At 47.6% G+C, this 22,390-nt stretch overlaps 1 protein-coding gene across 2 annotated transcripts in view; it reads left to right on the top strand.

The window, feature by feature from the left end:
* Window positions 1-18,912, top strand: part of SIK2 (salt inducible kinase 2) — a 34,959-nt gene extending 16,047 nt beyond the window's left edge. For both annotated transcript variants that reach the window (XM_027699271.1, XM_027699272.1), the window contains 11 exons: window positions 4,079-4,203; window positions 5,761-5,884; window positions 6,188-6,408; window positions 6,922-7,074; window positions 9,172-9,336; window positions 11,972-12,200; window positions 12,854-13,138; window positions 13,324-13,487; window positions 13,961-14,086; window positions 14,695-14,786; window positions 15,327-18,912. In XM_027699271.1, the coding sequence (XP_027555072.1) occupies window positions 4,079-4,203; window positions 5,761-5,884; window positions 6,188-6,408; window positions 6,922-7,074; window positions 9,172-9,336; window positions 11,972-12,200; window positions 12,854-13,138; window positions 13,324-13,487; window positions 13,961-14,086; window positions 14,695-14,786; window positions 15,327-15,918 (2,276 nt within the window). In that variant the 3' untranslated portion in view covers window positions 15,919-18,912. The remainder of the gene's footprint in view (window positions 1-4,078; window positions 4,204-5,760; window positions 5,885-6,187; window positions 6,409-6,921; window positions 7,075-9,171; window positions 9,337-11,971; window positions 12,201-12,853; window positions 13,139-13,323; window positions 13,488-13,960; window positions 14,087-14,694; window positions 14,787-15,326) is intronic.
* The last annotated feature ends 3,478 nt before the right edge of the window (window positions 18,913-22,390 follow it).

Genomic DNA, 22,390 nt, shown 5'->3' with positions numbered 1-22,390 from the left:
GAGCTGGAGGATGGGACACAGGGAGCTGGAGGATGGGACAGGGAGCTTCAGGATGGGACACAGAGATCTGCAGGATGGGCCAGGGAGCTGCAGGGTAGGACAGGGAGCTGCAGGATGGGACACAGGGAGTTGCAGGATGGGCCAGGGAGCTGCAGGATGGGCCAGGGATCTGCAGGATGGGCCAGGGATCTGCAGGATGGGACACAGGGAACTGGAGGATGGGACAAGGAGCTGCTGGATGGGACAGGGAGGTGGAGAATGGGACACAGGGAGCTGAAGGATGGGACAGGGAGCTGCAGGATGGGCCAGGGAGCTGCTCTCCGTGTGCTCCCAGCCCTACCAAGCTGCCAGGCTGGGATGCCTGGGAGATGATGCCTGCAGAACTCCAGTGCCGTGCTGGTGGCCCAGGCTGGGTGTTTGGAGCAGCCCAGGTAGCAGAGACTGTTATTTTGAAGCAGGTTGTAGTGCTGGTTTGTCTTGCTGGTGGACAGTAAAATATGCATTGACGTCAGAAGTGGCTGCTCAGCATTCAGGCCGTGAAGTGGGTCAGGTTTGTGTCTGACTGGCTCATACCTTGCCTTTATCAGCACCTCTCTCCCCATTATCTCCGTGGCTCACATTACTGCTCCAACAAAGGCTGCCTGTGGCTCCCTGCAGCCCGGGCACGTTGAGCTGTGCTGGTGATTTCAGGAGAATGGATTAATTATAGCTCCCAAGGCCGGATCCCCTCGGAAGGATGGCGGGGAGGGACAAACAAGAGGCTCCCTGGTCCTACTGGAGGGATGCACGGCACAAGTTGCAGTGGCCCTGGCAGAGAGCTCCCGTTTCTCAGGTTGCAAAAACCCAGGGCCCGTTTCCATTTTTAACGGGAAAACAGATTCCATCGGGGTGATGCGCCTTTCGAAAAATGATACCTTCCAAATTCGAGATGATCCTGGAGGGGGTAATAATGAGATTGAGAAAGCAAATGCCGCTTTCTGTGGAGAGCCAATATTTGCAGATTGCACAAACACAGAGTTTATTCAACTCCACACAATGCTGCAAATGATGGGATTTTTTTAACGTGCAGATTCAGGCAAACGTTAAGAAGATCACCCCATTATATAATCTCAGTCCTCTGGTAATGAGTCCAATTTCAGTCCTTTTAGAATTCTGTGGCTGGCATATGTTTTTGGGTTTGTTTTTTTTATTTTTTTATTTTTTTTATTTGAGGGCTGGCACATTTTCCCCTTAAACACCAGTAATGTTTGTCTGGAATGAAAAAATCTGAACAGTGTTCTGAGGTTAAAAATGGCCACCTCAGATCCACAATGACTGTGGCAGCTCAGCAACTGCAAAGTAGAAACAAGGTGGAAGAGAGAGGATGAGGGATGGAGCGATTGTCTTGTGCTTAATTGAATCCTGGCCATTCTAACACTCCAAAAAGTGGGACAACTAAACTGATGGTGGAGTAATTAAAAATTGAGGAAGCCCCATGGACCAAGCATCCAGCATCCTGTCTAAATCCTGAACTTTTCTTTGAAATGGTTTTCCTGGGTGCTGTCGGTTCTGGAGTCCTCTAGAAATGGTTTCACATCATTTGAAGGCACAAGTGTGAAAAGCATAATAGAAACAAAAAAGGTGACTATAATGTTATGTACCTTAACAAATAATGGTGATCTTCCTGCCCAGGGAATCACTTTGTCCAACAATGGAATATAATTTGAAAGGTAAGAGCCAGCTGCTGAAATACAGAACAGTGTTTTTAAGTCCTGTGTTACATGAGAAAGTCCAGTGTGAGTCAGTAGGGATCTGCCTCTTCCTGGGTTTTGTGCTGTCAATGCCTGTGGTTTGTTCAGCAGAAATTCATGACTGAAGGCCACTGGTGTTTAACTGGTCATGGAAAAGGGAAGAAATGGAAGTTTTAGAGCTGCAGGTCAAAGACAGAGCGAAGGAACCACTTTCCAGGTGTATGGGACAACACTCCTGCCCCAGGCACACAGACTGGTGAGGAATTCTGTCCTCAGGGTGGCTTATCCTTGCCATCCCTGCCCCAGACCCCAGCACGTGGTGTTGCTGCTCACACAGCTCATGCTGGGCTGCTCCTTCTGGGGTCAGTTTATAGCCCTTCCATTCATGAATTTGCCTGATAAAGCTCAGTGGTCTGTGCTGTCACAGGACCATCAGGTGCCAGCCAAGTGCTGCTCTTCCACCCAGTTAAGCACTGTCTGGGCACTGGAAGTTCTGTTAATTCTCCTGCTCAGAGAGGGAGCAAAGGTGACAGCCTGGCAGGGATCGAATCCTTCCGTTCCAAGATGTTCTTGAGGTGCTTTTGGTAACCATAAACTATTATGTGTTATGAAATTAGGCATGTAAAGATAATAGGAACACACACCTGAGGCTTCTCTTGCATTGGTCAGTCATGCTGAAAGACTCTGTTCTTTTGGCTGCTCAGGTTTGTTGATGTGATTTCCAGGTGCTCACATCCACCTGAAATCCAGCATGGACAGGCCAAGAGTTTCACTTTCCTGAGGGTTTGAAATCCTTGTGTTTCCAAGCAGGTCACGCTTTCTTTGGCTGTGCTTACAAATCCATGTCCTCGTGAATCTGATACGAAGATTTATGAGGGTGGCACCTGAGTAAGAGCTGCAGTTCAGAGATAAAGCCTGATATTTATCTGCGAGTTCTTAAGAGGATGTTGAAAATCTTGACAAATCCGAGATAAGTTGAAGGGAGAAATCAGATTTAATGACACCTACACGGAATGGCAAAATGCTTCTGAGGGAAGAAATTGCTTCGTGTCTCCTGAAGTTATTGTCAAGGTTGCCAAGCCAATTATGAGTGAAGAAAAGTCTTCTCAAAGAGAATAAGAAATAAAAAAAAATAATTCACAACAAAAGTCTGGCTGTGATGGGGGGGAGGAAAGGCAGGTGACACCCAGTGATTGGGGGGCTTTGGGGCAGAAGATTTTGTTGTTGTCACAGCTGAAGTTGCAGTAGGAACAACTCAGTTGAGCTCAGTGTCAACAGGCAGGTTCAGTGCCCGTGTTGCTACTCTAAAACAACTCCAGGTTAACTTTAAGCCTGGTTTTTCTTCAGTGCCTCTCTACTGCTTTGATTCCCAGGGTTCTCCCGTGGCTTTACAGCCCATGATGTGTGTGAGAGAGCCAGAATGTTTCCTCTGAGCACCCCAAACTGGGCAAATGGGAGCAGATGAAGTGTGAGCAGAGCCTGCCCCGTGTGTACCCGCGGTGTTATCGGGTTTGCTATCTGCTGAGCAGCATTAACAGCCCTCTGAGGTATTCAGAGCTGGGGCTACTAAATCAACAGCCTGATCCCTGTTTGTCACCACTGTTGACTTTCACAGCACGGCTCCAGTCCCCCCAGCACTCAGCACTGCCCTGGTGAAAGGGGAGAACCCACAGACTGTCTGACTCCCAGCCCTGCTGTCATCCTGCTCTTCACTGCTGGGTTGTTAGAAATGGTGACTAAAATCAGCCCTGAGGGACCCACATATTTTATTGTGCCATAAAAAGGAGCATTTTAAAGAACTGTTCAGCTGTGGGGTGGCAGTTTCAGTGGCAGACAGTCCCAGTAGCCGTGTCCTTCCCAGCAAAAGTCCCTGTGTTTTCCCAAGCTTGTTGCTTTTGGCAGAGTTCCTTCCTTCCTCCCGGCTCCGAAGTTGATGCTTTTGTTGTCAAAATTTTGGTGTGTGTTCAAGGCTTAGAGAGCACCTCAGGAAAGCCCAGGAAGTCTCAGATCCAGTGCTAACTCTCAATATATCTCCTGGCCAGTAAATAAGCTGGTTTGTCTGTGTGACCGTCAGTTTGTTGAATTTTAAAGATGGTTGTTTATAAACTTGGGTTTAGCAAACCCGTGCAAGTTTCCACGTTGTGAAGTTTCTCAGTGTCTTAATAATTCCACAGTGGTCATGAAAACAGCAGTGCAGGACGTGCAGCATCCCAGGATTTCCAGTGGGAGCCCTGAGGAAAGGATTTGGGATATAGAGCCTTTCAGGACTCGAAGTGCACGTGATTATTCTTTGTGGTGCAACTGGAGGCTGGAGTGACTTTTCCCCCCTCCCCTTGATTTCTCCACAGATTTTGGCTTTGGGAATTTCTATAAGAGTGGTGAACCTCTGACAACGTGGTGTGGGAGCCCCCCCTATGCTGCCCCAGAAGTCTTTGAAGGCCAGCAGTACGAGGGACCCCAGCTGGATATCTGGGTATCATTATCCTTTTTTTTTTTTCTTCTTTTTTAACTGGATTTAAGTCAACTTTTAGAAAGCTGGAACAAAGGAATCATCTTTGATTTTTTTTTATTTATTTTTTTTAAGCTGCAGGCGAGCTGTTTCTCTTCAGGTTTATTTCTTGGGTGTCACAAAATGCATCTTAACACTGAGTGGAATTGAGTTTACCTGTCCAGGTGGCTGTTAAATGGGCACTGCAGGTGGGTGTCAGCCCACTGAGGAAAAACTCCTCCAAAAGCTCCCTGAGTGAATGAGGGAACTTTGCTTTTTTTTTCCAGTGCATTTAGTATTTTCTGTGTTAAGTGGGAATTGAGCTTGGAAGTCCTTGAGGAGGTTAAAGGGACTCTCAGGCTTTGAGACACAGGAGAGGTGACTCTTTGCTTTGCTCTTGGAGCTGGAAACAAGAAGGTTTGTGCCACAAATATCTTCACTGCAGCAGCTGCCTGGTTTTGAGTTGGTGTCTCCATGTGTATCATCCTGATTGGAAAGGACAGAGAGGGCAATCCCTGCTCTTGTGCAACGGAAAAGGGACTGAAACCAACTGCAGGAGTCCTGTGCACCCTTCAGAGCCTGCTTTTCCTTCCTAATTTGGTTTTGTTTGGGGCTTTTTTGGTTTTTTGGGGGTTTTTTTTGTGTTTTTTTTTTTTTTTTGTTTTGTTTTTTAAATTTTGTTTATTTTGTTTTTTATTTTACTTTTCTGGCACTTTTATTTTACTTTTCTGGTATCTCAGAGCGAGCCCAGGCAGCAGCACATCAGGTTTGCAGTGGGAACTCTGCCCACAGCATCACACAGGCACTGACATTTTGGCTGCACAAACAGGGCACTTGGTGGAAAGTCACCTTTTGGCTGCTAATCTGATTTCATCTCATTGCACTGACAGATAAAAGCTGTGCTTTTAGGGTACATGTGTTTGTCTGGGTGCTTATATCTCCATATATACCCAGAGAGATATGGATTTTAGAAAGGCTCCAGCCTTTCTGAACCTTTAGCAACGGGTAAACACAGAGCAGACGTCAGCCAGGCACTGTTTGAACATCAGAGGGGAATCTCTGAACTTTGGTAAATATTCCTTCTATATTTAAGTTCTTAAATCATTAACAGAATCTGGCTGCCCACAAGAGAAGTGGATAAAATCATCATCATCCTCCTCACTTCTGTCCTGAGTTGAGGATTCTCTGTCTCTTCACAGCACTTTCTGCTGAAGGTGCTGAGGTTGCAGGAGGGATGGAACAACCCACAGTTCAGTTTTTGGCAGGTTAAGGAAGGGACTTTTAAAATTAAATATATGTATTTTAGAAAAAATCTCTGTCCCACTTGCAAAGTTTTAAAGTGAATTACCTGCTTTTTTCCCCCCTTGAGAAATACAGTCTGTGCCACTGACTGACATGAGGCTCTGCTGTGGTTAAATGTAGTGGTTTTTTTGGCATATCCTGCAGGACCCTTTCCGTGGGCAGTGCCAGTTAACCTGCACACTTGCAGGAATAAACTTGAGAACTGACCTGAATATTCTGAATATTCCCTCTCTCTTCCAGAGCATGGGGGTGGTGCTCTATGTGCTGGTGTGTGGAGCCTTACCCTTTGATGGACCAACCCTCCCCATCCTGAGGCAAAGAGTTCTGGAAGGAAGGTTCAGGATCCCCTATTTTATGTCAGAAGGTAACTGGGTGTCCTCTTACACTCTTGAATAAATCCTAGGATTTATTTCCCGGGACAACCTGTGTTGTGGTGCAGCTGCACACGTGGGGCTCTGCCTCTGGTTGACCACACTGTGCATTTAAAGAGGCTAAAGGGTTTTTCTCCTTCTTAATGTGACTCTCACTCTTGTTTTGAGAGGTTGTTTGAGCCCTCAGGAGCTGTGGTGGGTGGCAGTGAGGCAGCTCCTCTTGGCATCTCTAGTGCTGGGTCTCGGGTACCACTGAGCAATTCTCCTCTAACACTGGTAATTCTTCTTTTCCCAAGAGTGTGAACACCTGATTAGAAGAATGCTGGTCCTGGACCCCTCCAAAAGGTTGACTATTGCTCAGATTAAGGAGCACAAGTGGATGCTTGTGGAAGTTCCTGCCCAGAGGCCAATTCTTTACCCACCAGGAGAGGAGAACGAGCCTTCCCTGGGGGAGTACAACGAGCAGGTCCTGAGGCTGATGCACAGCCTTGGCATAGACCAGCAGAAAACTGTGGAGGTAAAATACACTCAAAGAGCTATTTCCTGAGTGGGGTCGGACAAACCATTAACTTGGCAGCTGGAGAGAGAGGAGGGGAAATTGGAATTGGAAGCAAATTAATTCTGAGCTTTTAAGAGGGTGGTAAATGAAAATCAAAAAGGAGCATGAAAGCAGCTGAATGTCTCTGCCCTATCCCAAGTTGTGCTTGTTACAAAATGTAAATTCCAAGACTCACCGTGGAGATAAAACAATAATTTCCTTTAGGATGTTTGATCGTGGAGGAGCTCAGTCCTTTCTCCAGGCTCAGCTCTGTGATGGGTCAGAGTGGCACCTGAATGGTGGCTGCAAGTCCTGCTGCAGCCCAGAATGTGTCACTGAACTAAACTCTGCTTTGAAACCTTCCTAGTTCAGAACAGCTCTGAAATATCCCCCCCAGCGATTCTTTCTTTCTTTCCCCTGGTCTTGCAGAACACATAAAAACCCCACCACGTATTTGGCTGCCCCAACACTCGTGTGCCTCTCTTTTTTCAGTCCCTGCAGAACAAGAGCTACAACCACTTTGCTGCCATCTATTACCTGCTGGTGGAGAGGCTCAAGTCCCACCGGAGCAGCTTCCCAGTGGAGCAGAGGGTGGACGCGCGGCAGCGCCGGCCCAGCACCATCGCCGAGCAGACCGTGGCCAAGGTGAGGAGGGGGGCCCTGAAGGCATCATTCCCTTCCAAAAACCTGCATTTCACTTGGAATCCACTGTTTTTCTGACTTCTGCAGCGTGTGGTTTCATTCTGCAAAGTGCAAGCGGCGGGTTTGACTCTGATGGGGACCCGCATGGTTTGACCCCAGACCCCGCTTTTTTTTATCCCAGTCATATTTGCTTCTGGTTTTTTTATGAATTTCAAACCTTTTTGCTGGCAAACCACGGGTTAAAGAGTGAGAGAAACACCAGTTCTGGAGCCTGTGCAACACTTGGAGTGTCTTTAATGTGATTACCAAACGAGCTGTTGAGTTTATGGAGGGCTGTGTTAGCATGGGGGCTAAAAGCAGGCAGGCTCCACTTAGTGTTATAAACACAGTCACTCTGAAGGGACCTGTTGAAAATAAAATCACTTTCTCCCCTGCTGTTCTTTAGCTATGCTTTCTGTCTCCCCTGAAATGAAGCGTGGTAAGGAATAGCAAAGAGGAGCCCAAAAGAAAACACATCAGGTTAAGACGCCAATTCATTGTAGTGTCTTAAGTACCTGATAAAAATGTCATTATCTCGAGCCACTTAATGGCTGAAGACTCGGAGATTTGTTCCTAAATGATGTCATTTCTTTTTAAGATTTGCACTGCTTTTTCCTCCAGCAAAGCCCAGTTTCCTCTGTGTGCACAGAGCCAAGGTGGTGACTAATTGATTTAAGTCTTAAGGATGTCATGTGTGTTTTATCAAGAGCAGTTCTGGGGGCTCTTTACATCTGGTGCCACTGCCTGGCTGCCCACTTAGTCCCCTCCTAATGACACTGCCTGATTCAGCACAGGCTCTGAGGCTGCTCAAATCTGCTTCTTCCAGAAGGAAAGGTCCAGTTTATCCCAATAATTCTGAGATTTATTTTTTTTAATTTTTTTTTAACACGTTCTTTTGTTTCATTGAGATACACAGGCATCGTACAGCTCTTCTGTTAATGCATAACTGGAACCATGAGAGACTTGGCTTAAGATGACTCAGGCTTAGCGTGGTCTCAAGTAAATACTCTCTCCAGTTCCCAGCCCCCTGGGTCCTGTGCTGCTGCTGCAGGGAGCAATTGCCCAGATTCCACTTCCACTTCCAAGAGAAATCACAGCCACGCTGCTCCTTTTTTTTTTTTTGCTTCAGGCAGCAAGACACTTATTTGGGTTTGGATTCTGTCGAGGTGAAAGCCAAACAGCCCCAGCTATGAAAACACAGGTCCAGGAGCAGCAGCTCCTGGACAAAGATTAAACCAGCCATTTCCTTGGACAGCAGCTCTAGGGATAGAAAGTCACAGCGTTCAAAAGCAAATTATTAATTGTGAGGTGTATTAAAAGCAGGTGGAGCCAGAACAAGGAGGAAGAAAACACCTCCTGGAAGGTGTTGTCCTAAATTCCTGCACTTCAGAGCCATGTCACCACTTTTGCTTCAGCCACAGCCTTGCAGTTGTCCTGAGGAGCAGGATAGTTTGTTTTCACACATGGTGGCACCACAGCTCCTGTGTGAGGCTGATTGTTTCCTTTTGGGCAGGCGAGTGGTGTGGGCACTGCACTCCAGGGAATGAAGGCTGAGGAACAGGGGAAAAAAATCACTGTTTTCCTCCTTGTGCTGTGCCTGCCTTCCCTGGGACACAGCTCTCCCTCCAGCAGAGCTCCTCTGAGAAAACATCTCCTTTCACAGCCAGCCTGCTCTGTTCTTCCTCAGGCTATTCCCTACAGCAGTCAGGGCGTGTTAGAAAAGTCACTGAAACTACCCCTGTGCTCATGGTTTGTACTGAATATAAAAGGGAACTGTGGCACCAGAGGGTCCAAGGCACTGTCTGAGCTGCTGGAAGGTGCTCACCTTCCCAAAGCAGCTGGTGGGATGATGTGGGGGTTGTTTGTGTGGGTTTTGGGGTGGTAATGCTTTTTTTTTGTGGTGTAAAGACTAAGGATGTCATTCCTCTAGAGTGAAGAAATAAATCAATCTTGCGCTTCTGCTTTGGCCATGGGCGACGTGCTGCTGGATTTGTGGCTTTGTGTGGTGTCCTCCACCCAAAACTGTTCCACTTTTTGAGCTCTTCACATCTTTCCCTTCAGGCCCAGGCTGTGGTACCCTCGGTGAACCTGCACTCACAGAATGCAAGGCTCTTGCAGTCCCCGGGTCTCCCCTCAGCCTCAGGAGCAGAAGCCTTTTCCTTCCCTCCATCCAGCTGCCAGGGAGAGGCAGCATTTATGGAGGAGGAAAGAGTTGAGACACCAAAGGTACGGCTTGAAATCACCCTGTTGTTGCTTTTTTGCTCATTAAGGCTAAAAAAGATTGTTGCCTTTTAAATTACTGCCTAAAAGCACAGCTAATGGTGTGCCTGCTTCCTTAAATTTGAAGTATTTAAGCATCAGACTTGTAGGTATTCCACATTCTTTTTCCACTTCTCTTCCATATAACTCTCCACAGCTGTGTCTTTTTTCATCCTTAATCTGCCTCTCGTGTTCTTTGCTTACATTCCAGTCTTACCACATTGTATTTGTAAAAGAAAAACCAACCTACAAAATGTGGGATTTTTTTTTCCCCCAATGTTCTTCTCAAATGTGTTTCAAGAGCCCTGAAGGCTCCTCATGTACAGCTTCTAATACAAAGGGGTAACTGCTGAGTGTCTAAATAACCTACTCAGCTACTCATCCCAAAATTCAGAATAAATGAGGACAGGAAGGTCCAATGGAACCTGAACCAGGAGCTTCTGTTGCCAGCAAAAGCAATTAAAATACCACGAACATAAAATCCATCTCTCTGTGCCAGTCTCGCAGTAAGCCAGCAATAAGTTACATTTCTGCTGATTTTTCCTGTGGAATGGTGAGTATCCAGCAGGACCTTCTGACTGTCAAGACCCATCAGAACATTCCTGGGGCTGGGAATTCCTGCAGAACCCTCAGTGGAGCTCCAGCTGGTGGGGTTTGTTCCCTGAGATCAGGCTGCAAGGAAGGCAGCAAAGAAGTGGAGTTAGCAGTCAGAAGGGGAAATGGCTTAAAATAATTACATTTATATGAAGTATGTTATTATTCTCATAAAACTGTTGTTGTTCTCTCTCATATCCCGTCCCGTTGTAACTTGAATTTCAGTGTATTTATTTTGCCTGGTGCCAGCTGAGGGGGGTGATTTCATGCTTGCCAGTTTGAAGCTTTTATTGCTCCCAGTTAGTTGCCACCACTGGGAACGTGGCCCTGGTTCTCAGCACTGTTTTAACCCACCCCTTGTGTGGTCTCTTACAGCTGGAAAGCAAAAAAGCAGCTCAAAGACATTTGGAAATTAGCATTTCAGACTTTTTTTTGCATCCCCCTTTGCTTTACAGATGCAGTTTGGCCAGAGTAGGTCAACAACTGGTGACTGCAGTGAGGTGTCAGATCACAAGTGACCTGGGAATATTCAGTGTTTTAGGTATTGTAGAACATGTCCCTCCAAAGAATTCCAAGCTCTGATCCCTGTGCCATGGTAAACTGCAGGGAGCCAACTGCCCATGTGGGATTGGTTCTCCCCTTCCTTTCCAGCACTTTGGCTGCCAGATCAGTCCAAGGCATTTGAATGGAAAAGTCACAAATGGAAAGTGAGGTGTGCAGGGAATTAAGCTCAGAGATTTAATCCAGCATGTTAAAGCAGAGGCAGCAGATCCAGGATTTTCCTGTGCAAGGATCATCATTTCACTGGTGCTCAAACCATCTAGAGCTGTTTCTTGATGCTGCTTTTAGATATTTCCCTACAGTGCTGCCCTATAACCTGCTTCAGGACCATTTGTTACCAACCACTGTTGATGCAGTGAAACTTCTTTTCCAAACACACCTGTTTTCAAAATGCCTGAGAAATTGGAAGGAAATTCAGGAATGGCTCATCTACAGTTTTCCACAGAAATCACCTGAGGCAGTGCCAGGTTTTATGCCAAAGGAATGTGTTGTCCTGTAAAACATGGATGAAACACTAATTACAGAACAAACTTACTGCCCAAAACTGCAGGACATGGCAGCTTCAAACCCAAATAGGTAAAGAATTAGTTAATGTACAGAAAGATTCCTGGCAAACTGACGTGGAGAATAAAACCAGAATTAAAATCCTAGGGATATTTTTGGTTGGAAAGGTGCCTCTAAAGGCCCCTCAAGTCCAACCTCCTGCTAAAGGCAGCTCTGACTTCAAAGCTGGAGGAGGTTGGTTAAAGCTTTATCAAGCTGAGTGGATCCAAGGAGGGGGATTCCAAACTTCTCTAGGCAACCTGTGCTTGCAGAGGAACAACATTAATCAAATGCACTTCTGCTGGAAAAGGGTGCATTTATGGAATTACTCCTGAGCACAGCCCTGCAGGATGGAATACAAGGCTGGATTTTCCCAGAGTGTTTATCTGAGCATGATAAACGAGCACAGGAGGTGTAGTAGGGGGGAAGCAAAAGTTATTGTACATTCCATAGATGTTTTATACTTGTGGCTAAGCTGGCAAAGTTTTGAGTAACTCAAAAAAAAACCAAAAACAAACAACCAAAAAACCTGAAACAAACGAACCCCCTAAACAAACAAATTAAACCCAAAACAAATGAAACACCCCAAACCCAACAACAAACAAACAGAGAACCCGAAAACAAAACCCCGAAACAAACCATCAGCCCTGGAGAACATAATATAGTGGAAATAAGAGGATTTAGACTTAGGGAGTTGAATATTAAGGGAACACCAGTGGTGATCCTACACGGGGGACATTGTTGAGGATCGTGCATGACAAACAAGCCTGACTTGACTCAGAACATCACAGAGAGGTTCACACATTTTAAACATCCCCCCTGCCTTCAGTCCACACCCCAGGCAGGGATTTCATGCCCTCTGTGCCCAAAACCAAGGTGTCCATGTCCTCCCTGTGCCACCCAGGTCAACGGCTGCCTGCTGGACCCCGTGCCCCCCGTGGTGATGAGGAAGGGATGCCAGTCCCTGCCCAGCAGCATGATGGAAACGTCCATTGATGAAGGGATAGAGACAGAAGGGGAGGCAGAGGATGACCCTGCCCAGGCATTTGCAGCCCTCCAAGCAGCTCGTGTTGGGAAGAGGCGTCACACCCTGGCAGAGGTCACCAACCAGCTGGTGATGGTGCCAGGCACAGGTACAGAGCTCAGCAAGGACATCTCAGGGCTCTGTCTGATGAGCTGGTGGTGAAAAACGTGGGGTTTTAAGGATGGCAGGTGTAAGATAACAAGTTTCATGGGTTTACTTGGCATTTGCTGGAAAGGCCAAAGGGAAGAACAGCAAAACACCCCAAAACCTGGAGAAGATAAAAAATGAAAGCAGCAAATACACAGCTGGCTGAGCTCATGGCAGCCTGGCAAACTGGCTTGTTTTTTTTCACTTAACGTCCCCAAATCATTCATCCCCTGAAGATGTGCTGCCAGAGGACGGTGGGGAAACAGAAACCTCTGGATTCCCAGGTATTCCAAAAGCCAGCAGGATGAATAAGCCTTGCAGGCTACAGCCTTGCCAGGATTATCTGTGGGGGGGGAACAAAACCAACCCTGAACACTCTCTAAACAAGCCAGTGAACATCTGCAGGGTGTCTGATTGCTGCAAAATCATGCAACCCCCAGCAGTAAATCCCTGTTCTGATACTGCAAGTGTTACACGACAATTACTTTGTGAAACTTGATTTTTTTTTTGACTGTTTCCTCTAAGATAGTCACTGTTGGCAGGAGTAGCTTTGTTAAATTATTGCTGCCCTTGCCTTTTATTCTGACTTTTGGTTTGTTGGGTTTTTTTCCACAGGGAAGGTGTATTCACTGGATGAGAACTCCTCCCTGGGCAGCATCGACTCTGAGTACGACATGGGATCCATCCAGAGGGACATCAAATTCCTGGGAGAGACCCCCTCCTTGAAGGAGATGGTGCTGAGCAACCAGCAGGCCCCTCGGGTGACCCCCCCTTTCATCGGGCTGAGACCTGCCAACCCAGCCATGCAGGCCCTGAGCTCCCAAAAAAGGGAGGCCCACAACCGCTCCCCCGTCAGCTTCCGAGAGGGACGGAGGGCCTCCGACACCTCCCTCACACAAGGTAATTACAGCTGCTCCCAGAAATTAATTGTAATTACACCTGGACAAGGTAGGGAATGTCCTCCACGCAGGGAAGCACCTCTGTGAGATTTGGTTGCTCCTCATCTCATGTTTTGGTGCTGAGCGGACACGAATTAAACTGATTTTCTGACCAGGGGTTTTTTTGCTCGGCTCTCCTTCCCCCAGGAATTGTAGCATTCAGGCAGCACCTCCAGAACCTGGCACGAACCAAAGGAATCCTGGAACTGAACAAAGTCCAGCTGCTCTATGAACAGATGGGGTCAGAAGAGGAACCTTCCCTGACATCAGCTGCCACCCAGCTGCAGGAGCTCATGAACAGCCCTGCACAGGTACTGAGAGCAGAAACCAGGCTCCACCTTTCAGGTGTTAATGCTTTGGGACAGAGCAGGAGAGGATGAGGTGTTCTGGAGACCTGAGAGGAGCTCACTGACAGATAAGTGTCCCTGTTCTGCTTTCCTGCAGACTGGAGAATGAGCCTTTGCCACCCTGGTGCTGTCAGTGAGTGGCCCTTTCAGCTTCCCAAAACCCAACATCTTCCTCCTGCTTTTAATCTGAAGGGTGTTGTAGGTTTAACAAAGCCCAGTAACACCTTTCCTTGGTGGAGCTGGTCTGGTATAATTGCAAGAAGTGCCAAAGCCTGATTTGCACAGTGAAATGTTAAATACATTCCCAGGGAGTCGTTTCAGGCAATCAGGAATGTGGTGACTGTGAAACCTCTGGGGGAGCTTTTCTGGGGGAATCCTCAAAGAAAAAGGGTTGAAGCCTTTTCTGGACGTAAAACCTGTTCCTCTTCTCTCTGCAGGAGGAACCATCCCAGCAGCAGCAGCAGCAGCAGGAGGCTTCCCCTGCTTTCCCTAATGGTGCACATCCCCCAGTGTTGTCCAGAAGGCAGAGCCTGGAAACACAGTACCTGAAACACAGGCTGCAGGTACCACCCCTGCCCTCCCCAGACTGACCCCAGCTGCTGGTCCTGCCCAGCACACCAGCTTAGTCAGGAAAATCAGTCTCAATCAGCAGAGAATGGCTGAACTGGAAATTATACTGTATTTTTCTTTTGTCAGACGCTGACCCTGATTATGCAAAGAGTGTATTACTGCTTTTTTCCTACTCTGCTAGTGTATAGTAACTACTAGGAATACATATTATTGGTTTAACACCCCATAAAGGTTGTGCATCAGCACCTGAGTAGCCATTTCTTAACCCCCCTTACAGTTCCACACCCCCCTTTATTTTAAACCCATTTTCACATTGCTTTAGTTTACAAAAACTTGATTTCCCCCTCCCAATTTTTCAGCTTGCAGCTTCTCTTTCACTTGGGAAGAAATCCTTCCACGGGTTTTTGTGCCACAATCTCTCATGCAAAAATACTGTCTAAGGGTTAGAAGCCAATAAAATCAGCACTTGTGCTGGGTTTAGATAGAGGCTCTGTTGGCAGCTGGATGTTGCTCTGCCATAAGGGCAGACAGTCTTTCTCTGGCTTTCTGGGCTAATGCATTAAATCAAATGCCATTAAAGCCAGCCCTGCTTGCCTTGCAGAAGCCCACTCTGCTCTCAAAAGCTCAGAACACTTGCCAGCTCTACTGCAAGGAACTGCCCCGGAGTCTGGAACAGCAGCTACAGGAGCACAGGTAAGAACCTTTCCAAGGATGCAGACAAGTCATTCCTGCCCTCAGGAGTAAGAAAAGAACTGGAACAATCTCGGTCCGTTTAGAAATCATTGGAAAGAGGAAAGCTTCACTTCAAAACTTGCAGTAAGGACACAGTCCTTCTTTTAAAAGGGAAGACAACAGTCCTGCCCTGTCTTTATGGATTTATGTGGCTAATAGAGAATACAATGGATAAAATACAATGCATCTCATTCTTGGCCAAGTGAATTAAACCAGGCACGGGGTTGACTTAATTACACAGGAAAAATTCAGTAGGTGATAGAGAAGGTGATCAAAAGGAGATCTTTGCAGGGGTGACAGCTCTGATGGGCTGGGAAAGGGAACGGGAGATTGTTCCGGGATTTTTCCTTGTTGCCCTTCCCTCCCCCAGGGATTTTTCCGTGTTGCCCTTCCCTCCCCGCTGGAGCAGTGTGAGTGCCCAGCCTGCAGGACTCGTGCAGGCCCCTCGGGGTTCCCAAAGGCAGGGCTGTAACTGCAGTTTTTGCCCCCCCCCTGCTCCAGGTTGCACCAGAAGCGGCTCTTCCTGCAGAAGCAGTCCCAGCTCCAGGCCTACTTCAACCAGATGCAGATCGCCGAGAGCTCCTACCCGAGGTCAGCCCAGCTGCCCCTGCCCTGCCAGGAGGAGCCCCAGCAGCCCCAGCAGCAGCAGCAGCCGGCCCAGTTCAGCCTGCAGCAGCCCCTGAGCCCCGTGCTGGAGCCCTCCCAGGAACAGATGCAATACGACCCCTTCCTCAGCCAGTACCAGAAGGTCCCGCTGGACCCGCTGCCCTCCCAGCTCAGCAGCTCCTCCAGGCTGTCCTCGCCCGTGCAGGTGCAGCAGCAGCCACCACAGCCCTTACAATATTCCTACCAGACTTGTGACTTGCCCGTGGTCCCCTCCTCCGAGCCAGACTACCCCGAGCAGTGCCAGTACCCCCTGGACCCGGCCCCCCAGAGCAGTGTAGCATTGCCTGACAGCCAGGGCAGCTCTGCCTCCCCCGAGCCCCAGCCCAGCTACGACCCCCTGACCCTGGCAGAGCTGCCTGGACTCTTTGATTGTGAAATGATGGAGACTGTGGACCCCCAGCACAGTGGCTACGTCCTGGTGAATTAGTGCCGCCGACGCGCGAGACGGGACGAGTGGGAGAGAAGCATGTGAATTTTTTGGTTTTTTTTTTTTGTTTTTTTTTGTTCCTACCCCAGAATTCGTGGTAATTTTTTTAAACCCTTGAATTAGCAGGGGAACTAAAAAAAAAAAATCCACCTGGCTGGAGAAAAAAAAAAAAAAAGAAAAAAAAAGGAAAAAGCCGAGGTGGCAAGAGGTGTTTGGCCACTGGCTCCTCTGGCAAGGAGCAGAGCCTAGAGGACAGGTAGTGCAGCTTCATCCCACAGAGTCTGCATAGGAGGCAAAAAAAGGTGAGTTTTAGAGGGAGGAAATAGCCCCTTCTAAAAAATTTGGGGAGTTGGTCAGCGTTCATCCAACATTCACTTGGAGGAAGGAGAGCGAGCGCGCACTGCATCATACTTCTTGGCAATAAAAGCAATAGTTTCCATTGAAATTCAGGGTAGATTTGGGTCTGCACTGATGGCAACGTGAGGTGGAAATAAGGGAAAGTCGCACTTTGGCATCCAGCTGCTGGTTAAGCTGCTGATCTGGAACTGCTCCGTGGTAAGTCCGAGATCACCGGGCGTCTCAGGCAGCCTCCGCTCCCTCCTGCAAGCAAACAGTGTTTCCCGAGTCTGCCAAGGAGCTCTTCTGCTACAGGAACCTGGATCTCTGCTCTGGGACACCTTGACTTTGTCAAAAGATACCTGGAACTCACACAGGGCACCACAGAGGTCCGTGGAGACCTCTGGGTGGGGATCAGAGTCCTGGCGGATAAAGGATTAACTGAGAGAGAGAGAGAAGGTGAGAAGGACCAGGAGAGAAAGCAAGAGCTGCAGCCAGGGGCATTCAAAAATCATAAAATCCACCTGGGTGGCTTTTGAAATCACCCCCTTTTTGCAGGCAGGCCTTGAGGAGGGCTCTGTCCTGGAGAAGTTCTGGTGGCTGGAAAGGATCCATCTGTCCTTCGGTTGCGTTTGGAAAAACAAGCCAACAAACTGTGTTTTGAAATTTGCAGTATGTGTTGCTGGTGGTTTATTGAGCTTTGTATATTTGGACAATTATTTAGGGTTTTAGAACTTAAGGGTAAAAACAATGAGCTAAAAAAAAAAAGAAAAAAAGCAAACAAAAAAAAACACCCCTGTGAAGTGATAGTGCTGTGCCTTTTTCAGTTCTTTATCAGCCTATATGCTTTTTTCTGAAGAAAGTAGACAAATACCCCATTTATATCCTTGCTGTGGCCAAAGTCCCTTCAGAGCACACGTTCCACCATGTGGGACATGTTTAACTTTCTCAGTGTTTTAATTGCTCGTGTATATAGAACGTTTGAAAGTATTACAGCAATATTTAGCATCAAACTGTTGATGTGTCGACCATTTCAAGGAAACACTCAACTCAACAAGCAGTTGTGTCTCCAGAGCTTTCAGTCACGAAATCCAAATCACAGGAGGATTGCTTGGGGATCTGCAGAAAGTTGGGATCTCCACTCTGGGGTTTGTCTCCAACCTTTAAGTATTGTGGCAGGACAGTGGGTGGACAGTTCAGCCCTTTTCTGAGCAAACATTAAGCACAATTGCAGCTTCACTAAAGCACAAAGGACGAGAGAAACTGTGCTGATCACACACAGAGAGAACAACCAGTGTTTGCTGGAAAGCTTGGTGAGCTAAAGGTCTTTGATACTGCAAATCCTGAGGATGCAGGGAGGTGGATAATCAGCATTCACAGCAATAAGACCACGTTTAAATGTGGAATAGAAGGACTTCAGTCACTGTATGAGAAGGAGGGAAGGGTTTAACAACTGACAGAAGGCACCTGGCCCCCTGTGTGCTACAGAGAGACAACTCCTGTTGCCTGCTCTGGTGCTGGTCCAGGTGTGCAGCTGGACTCAATCCTCAGCTTCTACCTCCGATCCCACGGGGATTCTCAAGGCAGCAGCAAAGCAGAGCTTAAAAAAACAGGGATCACATCCATACACTACTGCTGGGATGCAAGGTAAAGAGGGCTTAGAAAGCTCCACTTTCAATAGCTGAGGGGGAGGAGGTTTTTATGGTGTGGTTTCCCTTCCAAAGGGAACTTGTCCAACACAGTCAGTGTGACACCCCTGTGCCACTGGAGTGACTGCCGGGGAGGGAACCAGCCTGGAAAACCTGCAGCAGAGGCAGGAAAAGGGGAAACAGAGAGTCCTGTCCTTTCATTCCTCCTTCCCCACCCCACAGCATAACCAGCACGGGCTGGGGTTTCAGTGTCTGTCCCAGCACTGGAGGAACTGAGCAGTGAAAGCTGCCCCCAGGATCCCTCTGCTCCAGGAGCTGAGGCACTGCCAGAGCTGCAACCACCTCCTTCCCCATCCAGCTCCAGGATCCTGCACGTTTCAGGACTCAAAGGATGAAAATAATTCCGTTCTGGAGTCCTGCAGTTCGTTTATCAGGATGTGCCAACGAGTCTAAGCTCCTTTGAGCTTTGCAGTGCTGGGCAGGGGGAACCTACAGTATTTTTTAATGTAGTTTAGACTGGCTCTTCCCCCTCAGCCAAAAGCATATTTAACATTTCATGTCATTTCCTTTAAGCCAATTAGACTAAAAGGCTTCTAAAGCCTTCTCATACAGAGAGTATCCATTGGGCACCACTTCTTACTCCTTTGAAGTGGCTTTTTTTTGTTCAGATCTGTCCTGTCTAACATTAGAGAACTGTGTACACTACTGTTAGAGTAATTACTAGCTTTATTATCTTGTATTACAGACTCCTTTGAAGAGACTTTGGTGTGATGTATATGGGGTACAAATTTCATACGGAGAAAAGTGCAATATGTGTGTGTGTGGTATGTTCTTTAACGTATTTTTTTAAGGAGTTAGAGGGTTTAGTCTCTGCTTTGGGATAAATGCACTAGTTTTGTGAGCTCCAGTTTGGCAAGTTCATCCGTAGTATTTACATGCAACTGATCTGCTGGACTCTGTAAAGCAGTTACAGTGTATTAATACAAAAATAAAGAATATGTGCATTTCATTTTTAAATTTCTAGTGAGCTAAAGCAGCCCCTGCCGCTCTTGTCTTCATTTTAGTGAAGTTGTTTCCTCCGTGAGGCAACAAGCTACAGATGACAAAAAAAAGAAAATTAATGGATTTTCTAGACTAGTTTTCTTCCCATCATTCTGACATACTTGGGATGGTTGACAGCAATGACTTTGGCCAGCTATGAATGCAAAAAAGTGTTCGTGCCACGAGATCTTTACAGCATTTTAATTAATAGAAGATTCATTCAAAATTGCTTAAGATGAGCTCAAAAACCAGTGGTGCTGGGCCTCAGTGAGCTCAGCACTCCCAGCGCCTCTCCTGTGGCTGCTTCCCACACATCCCGCTCCTCTGCTGCCTCCTGGAGCTCCCAGCCCGGTCCTGGGCAGGGATCCAGGCACGGAGGGTGACGTGCCTGCATGTCCTGCTCGGCCAGGGACGTCAGCAAGGGAGCACAGGGTGACTCCAGCTGCTCAGGGACAGGGGCTGGCACCCCACAGCACCACAGACACGGCACAGGGATGGCAGGGCACTGCCCCACACACACAGCCTGGCACTGCCCCACACACACAGCCTGGCACTGCCCCCAGCCAGAGCCACCCAGACAAGGTCACACCTTCAGTGTGTTAGACCTCATCTAACCTTCCAAGCTGTCTGGAAGACACTCCCCCCCCTTCCCCTCCTGCCCCCCAAATGCAGAGGCTGAGCCACCCTGATGAGTGGGGGCAGGAGGAAGCCCTCCCCCTGCCCGGGGTGAGTTCTGACTCACAGACCGGGTCAGAGCCCGTAAATCCCTCCGGAGTTGCAGAGCACAGCATTTCCCTGCTGGGCCTGGGGCCAGCAGAGCTTTCCTTTTCAGTGGGATCTGGCTGACAGTGCTGGTTTAAGTCCCTGGCAGGGGGATTAAGCAGCGGGGCTGTCACAGGAACACAACAGGCACGAGGCAGGGGCCGAGCCCAGCGCGGGTCATGCAGGGGGTGAGGGCAGAGGGCACAGAGCCCTTGTGCTGAGCAGGCTGGGGCAGTCCCAGGGGAGCTCCAGAAATGTGTCTGGATTCAGTGCACAACATCCCTGTGGGTGGGAGCTCCAGCCCCTGCTCACCTTGCACCACGTCCCAAACACAGCCAGGATGAGCCTGGAAAAGCTGCATCGCCTTTGGTACAGGGCAAAGGGGAGGGGGAAGATCAGCTGAAGGAATGGTGGAAGAACTGGTGCATTAGAGAGTGGGAAAGGGTGAGCATCTGGGAGAGGAGGTAGCCCCAGACAGCAAATATTCCCATATCAGCTCAGAAGGACACAACCCCCCCAGCCACACGTGGTCCTGTGCACGTAGGAAGGAACAGGACAGGGACACATGGCCAAGAAAGCTCCAGCAGGGATACAGGAACAGCTGGCAGGCTCCACCAAATTCATGTTCATATCCAAAAAAACACCCCCAAGGACTCAGATAATTTATCCCCAAGGTGGACAGTGGGTGACCTCCTGAAAGGGTCTCAGAAGATGTTTCTGAGGGAGCTGACCCAAGAGAAGCTCTTGCTCATGGAGCTGCTGGAGCAGTTTCAGACATGCAAACTTGTCTGATGATGAGACGTGGTCTAAATACCCTTCCATGCAAACACAAAATTATGTGTAAAATCTGTAAAATTTGCGTGATTTTTTTTAATGAGGGAGTAGAACATCACTATTTGATCATTTGTAAGGGCTCACTATACACGAAATTGAGGAACATTCAAGACTGAATATAAAACCATAGCAGAAATTAATTCTCCCCTCTTCCCTTTCTCCCTCCACTGCTGGACAAAGGGAAAAACTGGAAAATGGGGCACAAATTCTCCAGCCCTGACCCTGATGGGAACACTGCCAAGCAGGTCACTGAGTGTAAAGAACTGCAAGTTAAGACAACAGAAGTGCTGTGGGGGTTTTTGCTGATTCAGGTTCTTTCCTGAAGGGAATGTTACATTGCACGTTTGGAGGGGGGGGGTCAGAAGGCAGGATTTCATCATTTTAAATATGATGAAAAGAACCCTCTAACTGGGTGACTCTCACAGCTGTGAATCACAAATTAACCCGGTTGGAAAAGACCTCTGAGATCATCCAGTCCAACCTTTGACCTAAACTGGGTCATTTCCTGAGTTAGGAATTAGATAGACAAACCCTCAAAGGAGTAAGAATCAGGAAAATGAATGGAGAAATAAGGCAAATGTTTCTGCCTCCTCTGCTTCAAGGATTTTAAGAGGTGACTGCAAAGCATCTGTAGCACTGCTAACACCTCAAGGCACAGAGAATAACACAATGCTACAAAGGCTTCCAAGGCTAAAGGAATAGACTCTGTGGACTAGACATGGGAATAATCTGATTTGCACAGGTTGTTCTGATTCCCAGTGGTCAAAAAATTAGCAGAACAAAAAGGAATTTTAACAGAGCGTGGACAAACAAAGAAACTAGGAAATTCTAGGTTAATTTGAGGGTAAAATCCCAAGATAGAGTAGAAACTGAAACCAGGGGAGAGACTGTCCAGCTCACAGTATCCTCTAATTTAAAGAAAAGAACCCTAATGAGAAATCACACCTACAGTTTCAGCAGCAGACAAGTTCTACCTGCCCATTTTTCCAGGGCTTTCCAGCAAGGATTCAACACAACATCCCTCCCAGGAAGGCTCCATTTTCCATGGAGCTGTCACTCAGCAAAGAGTTTAAAATATGGTGGTTTCAGAAGAGATCTCTCTGCTCAAAAAGGTACTTCAATGTGGTGATTTTCTGCAAGGAAAAATGCCATAATGTGGTTTTATGTAACAGTCCCTGCTGAACTGACTTATCAGCAAATAAAGGCTACAGTGTTTTGATAAGAATCCATGTGGTGTTGGTTTGCAGAATGGGAGCAAAACGACTCGCACACGGAAAGCTAATGGGAGGTTTGTTCCCAAAATACTCACAAATGGACATTTACTTAGCAGAGAATGCCATGCCAAGTTCTGCAAAGGTTAGGCACATTTTGGGAGTTCCTAAGCTCTCTGCAGCTCGTCTCCTGCAGGCTCTGAGCGTGGAGAGAGGCTGAGAGGGAGCAGCTCTGACGTCAATAGGGGAAATTATACCACGGGCTGCAATCACCTGGGTCTGCCTTGCCCTTTGCACTGAGCCTGCTGAGCACACGGGGCTGCCTGGGGAGCCCAGGGCTCTGTTTCCATGGAAAACGCTCCAGCAGATCAAGCCAAGGTTCTCCAGAACCCCCAGCCCCCAACAAAAGTGATTTATTATAAATACTGTATTATATATGTGCCATTTCCATGCATATCACATATATTCATGGGATATTCTGAGTTGGAAGGGACCCACAAAGATCACTGAGTCCAACTCTTGAGTGAACATTATATATAAAATATATAAACAAAAATAAATACCTTCGTGTCCAACTCAGGTGAATATGTACATATATAATATATAAACAAAAATAAATACCTTTGAGTCCAACTCAAG

The sequence above is a fragment of the Neopelma chrysocephalum genome, unplaced genomic scaffold (assembly GCF_003984885.1).
Source record: "Neopelma chrysocephalum unplaced genomic scaffold, ASM398488v2 Primary Assembly neopelma1_138, whole genome shotgun sequence".
In the NCBI taxonomy this organism is placed as follows: Eukaryota; Metazoa; Chordata; class Aves; order Passeriformes; family Pipridae; genus Neopelma; species Neopelma chrysocephalum.
Note: the sequence above shows the minus strand (reverse complement) of the source record. Positions and strands in the feature narration are given on the sequence as shown.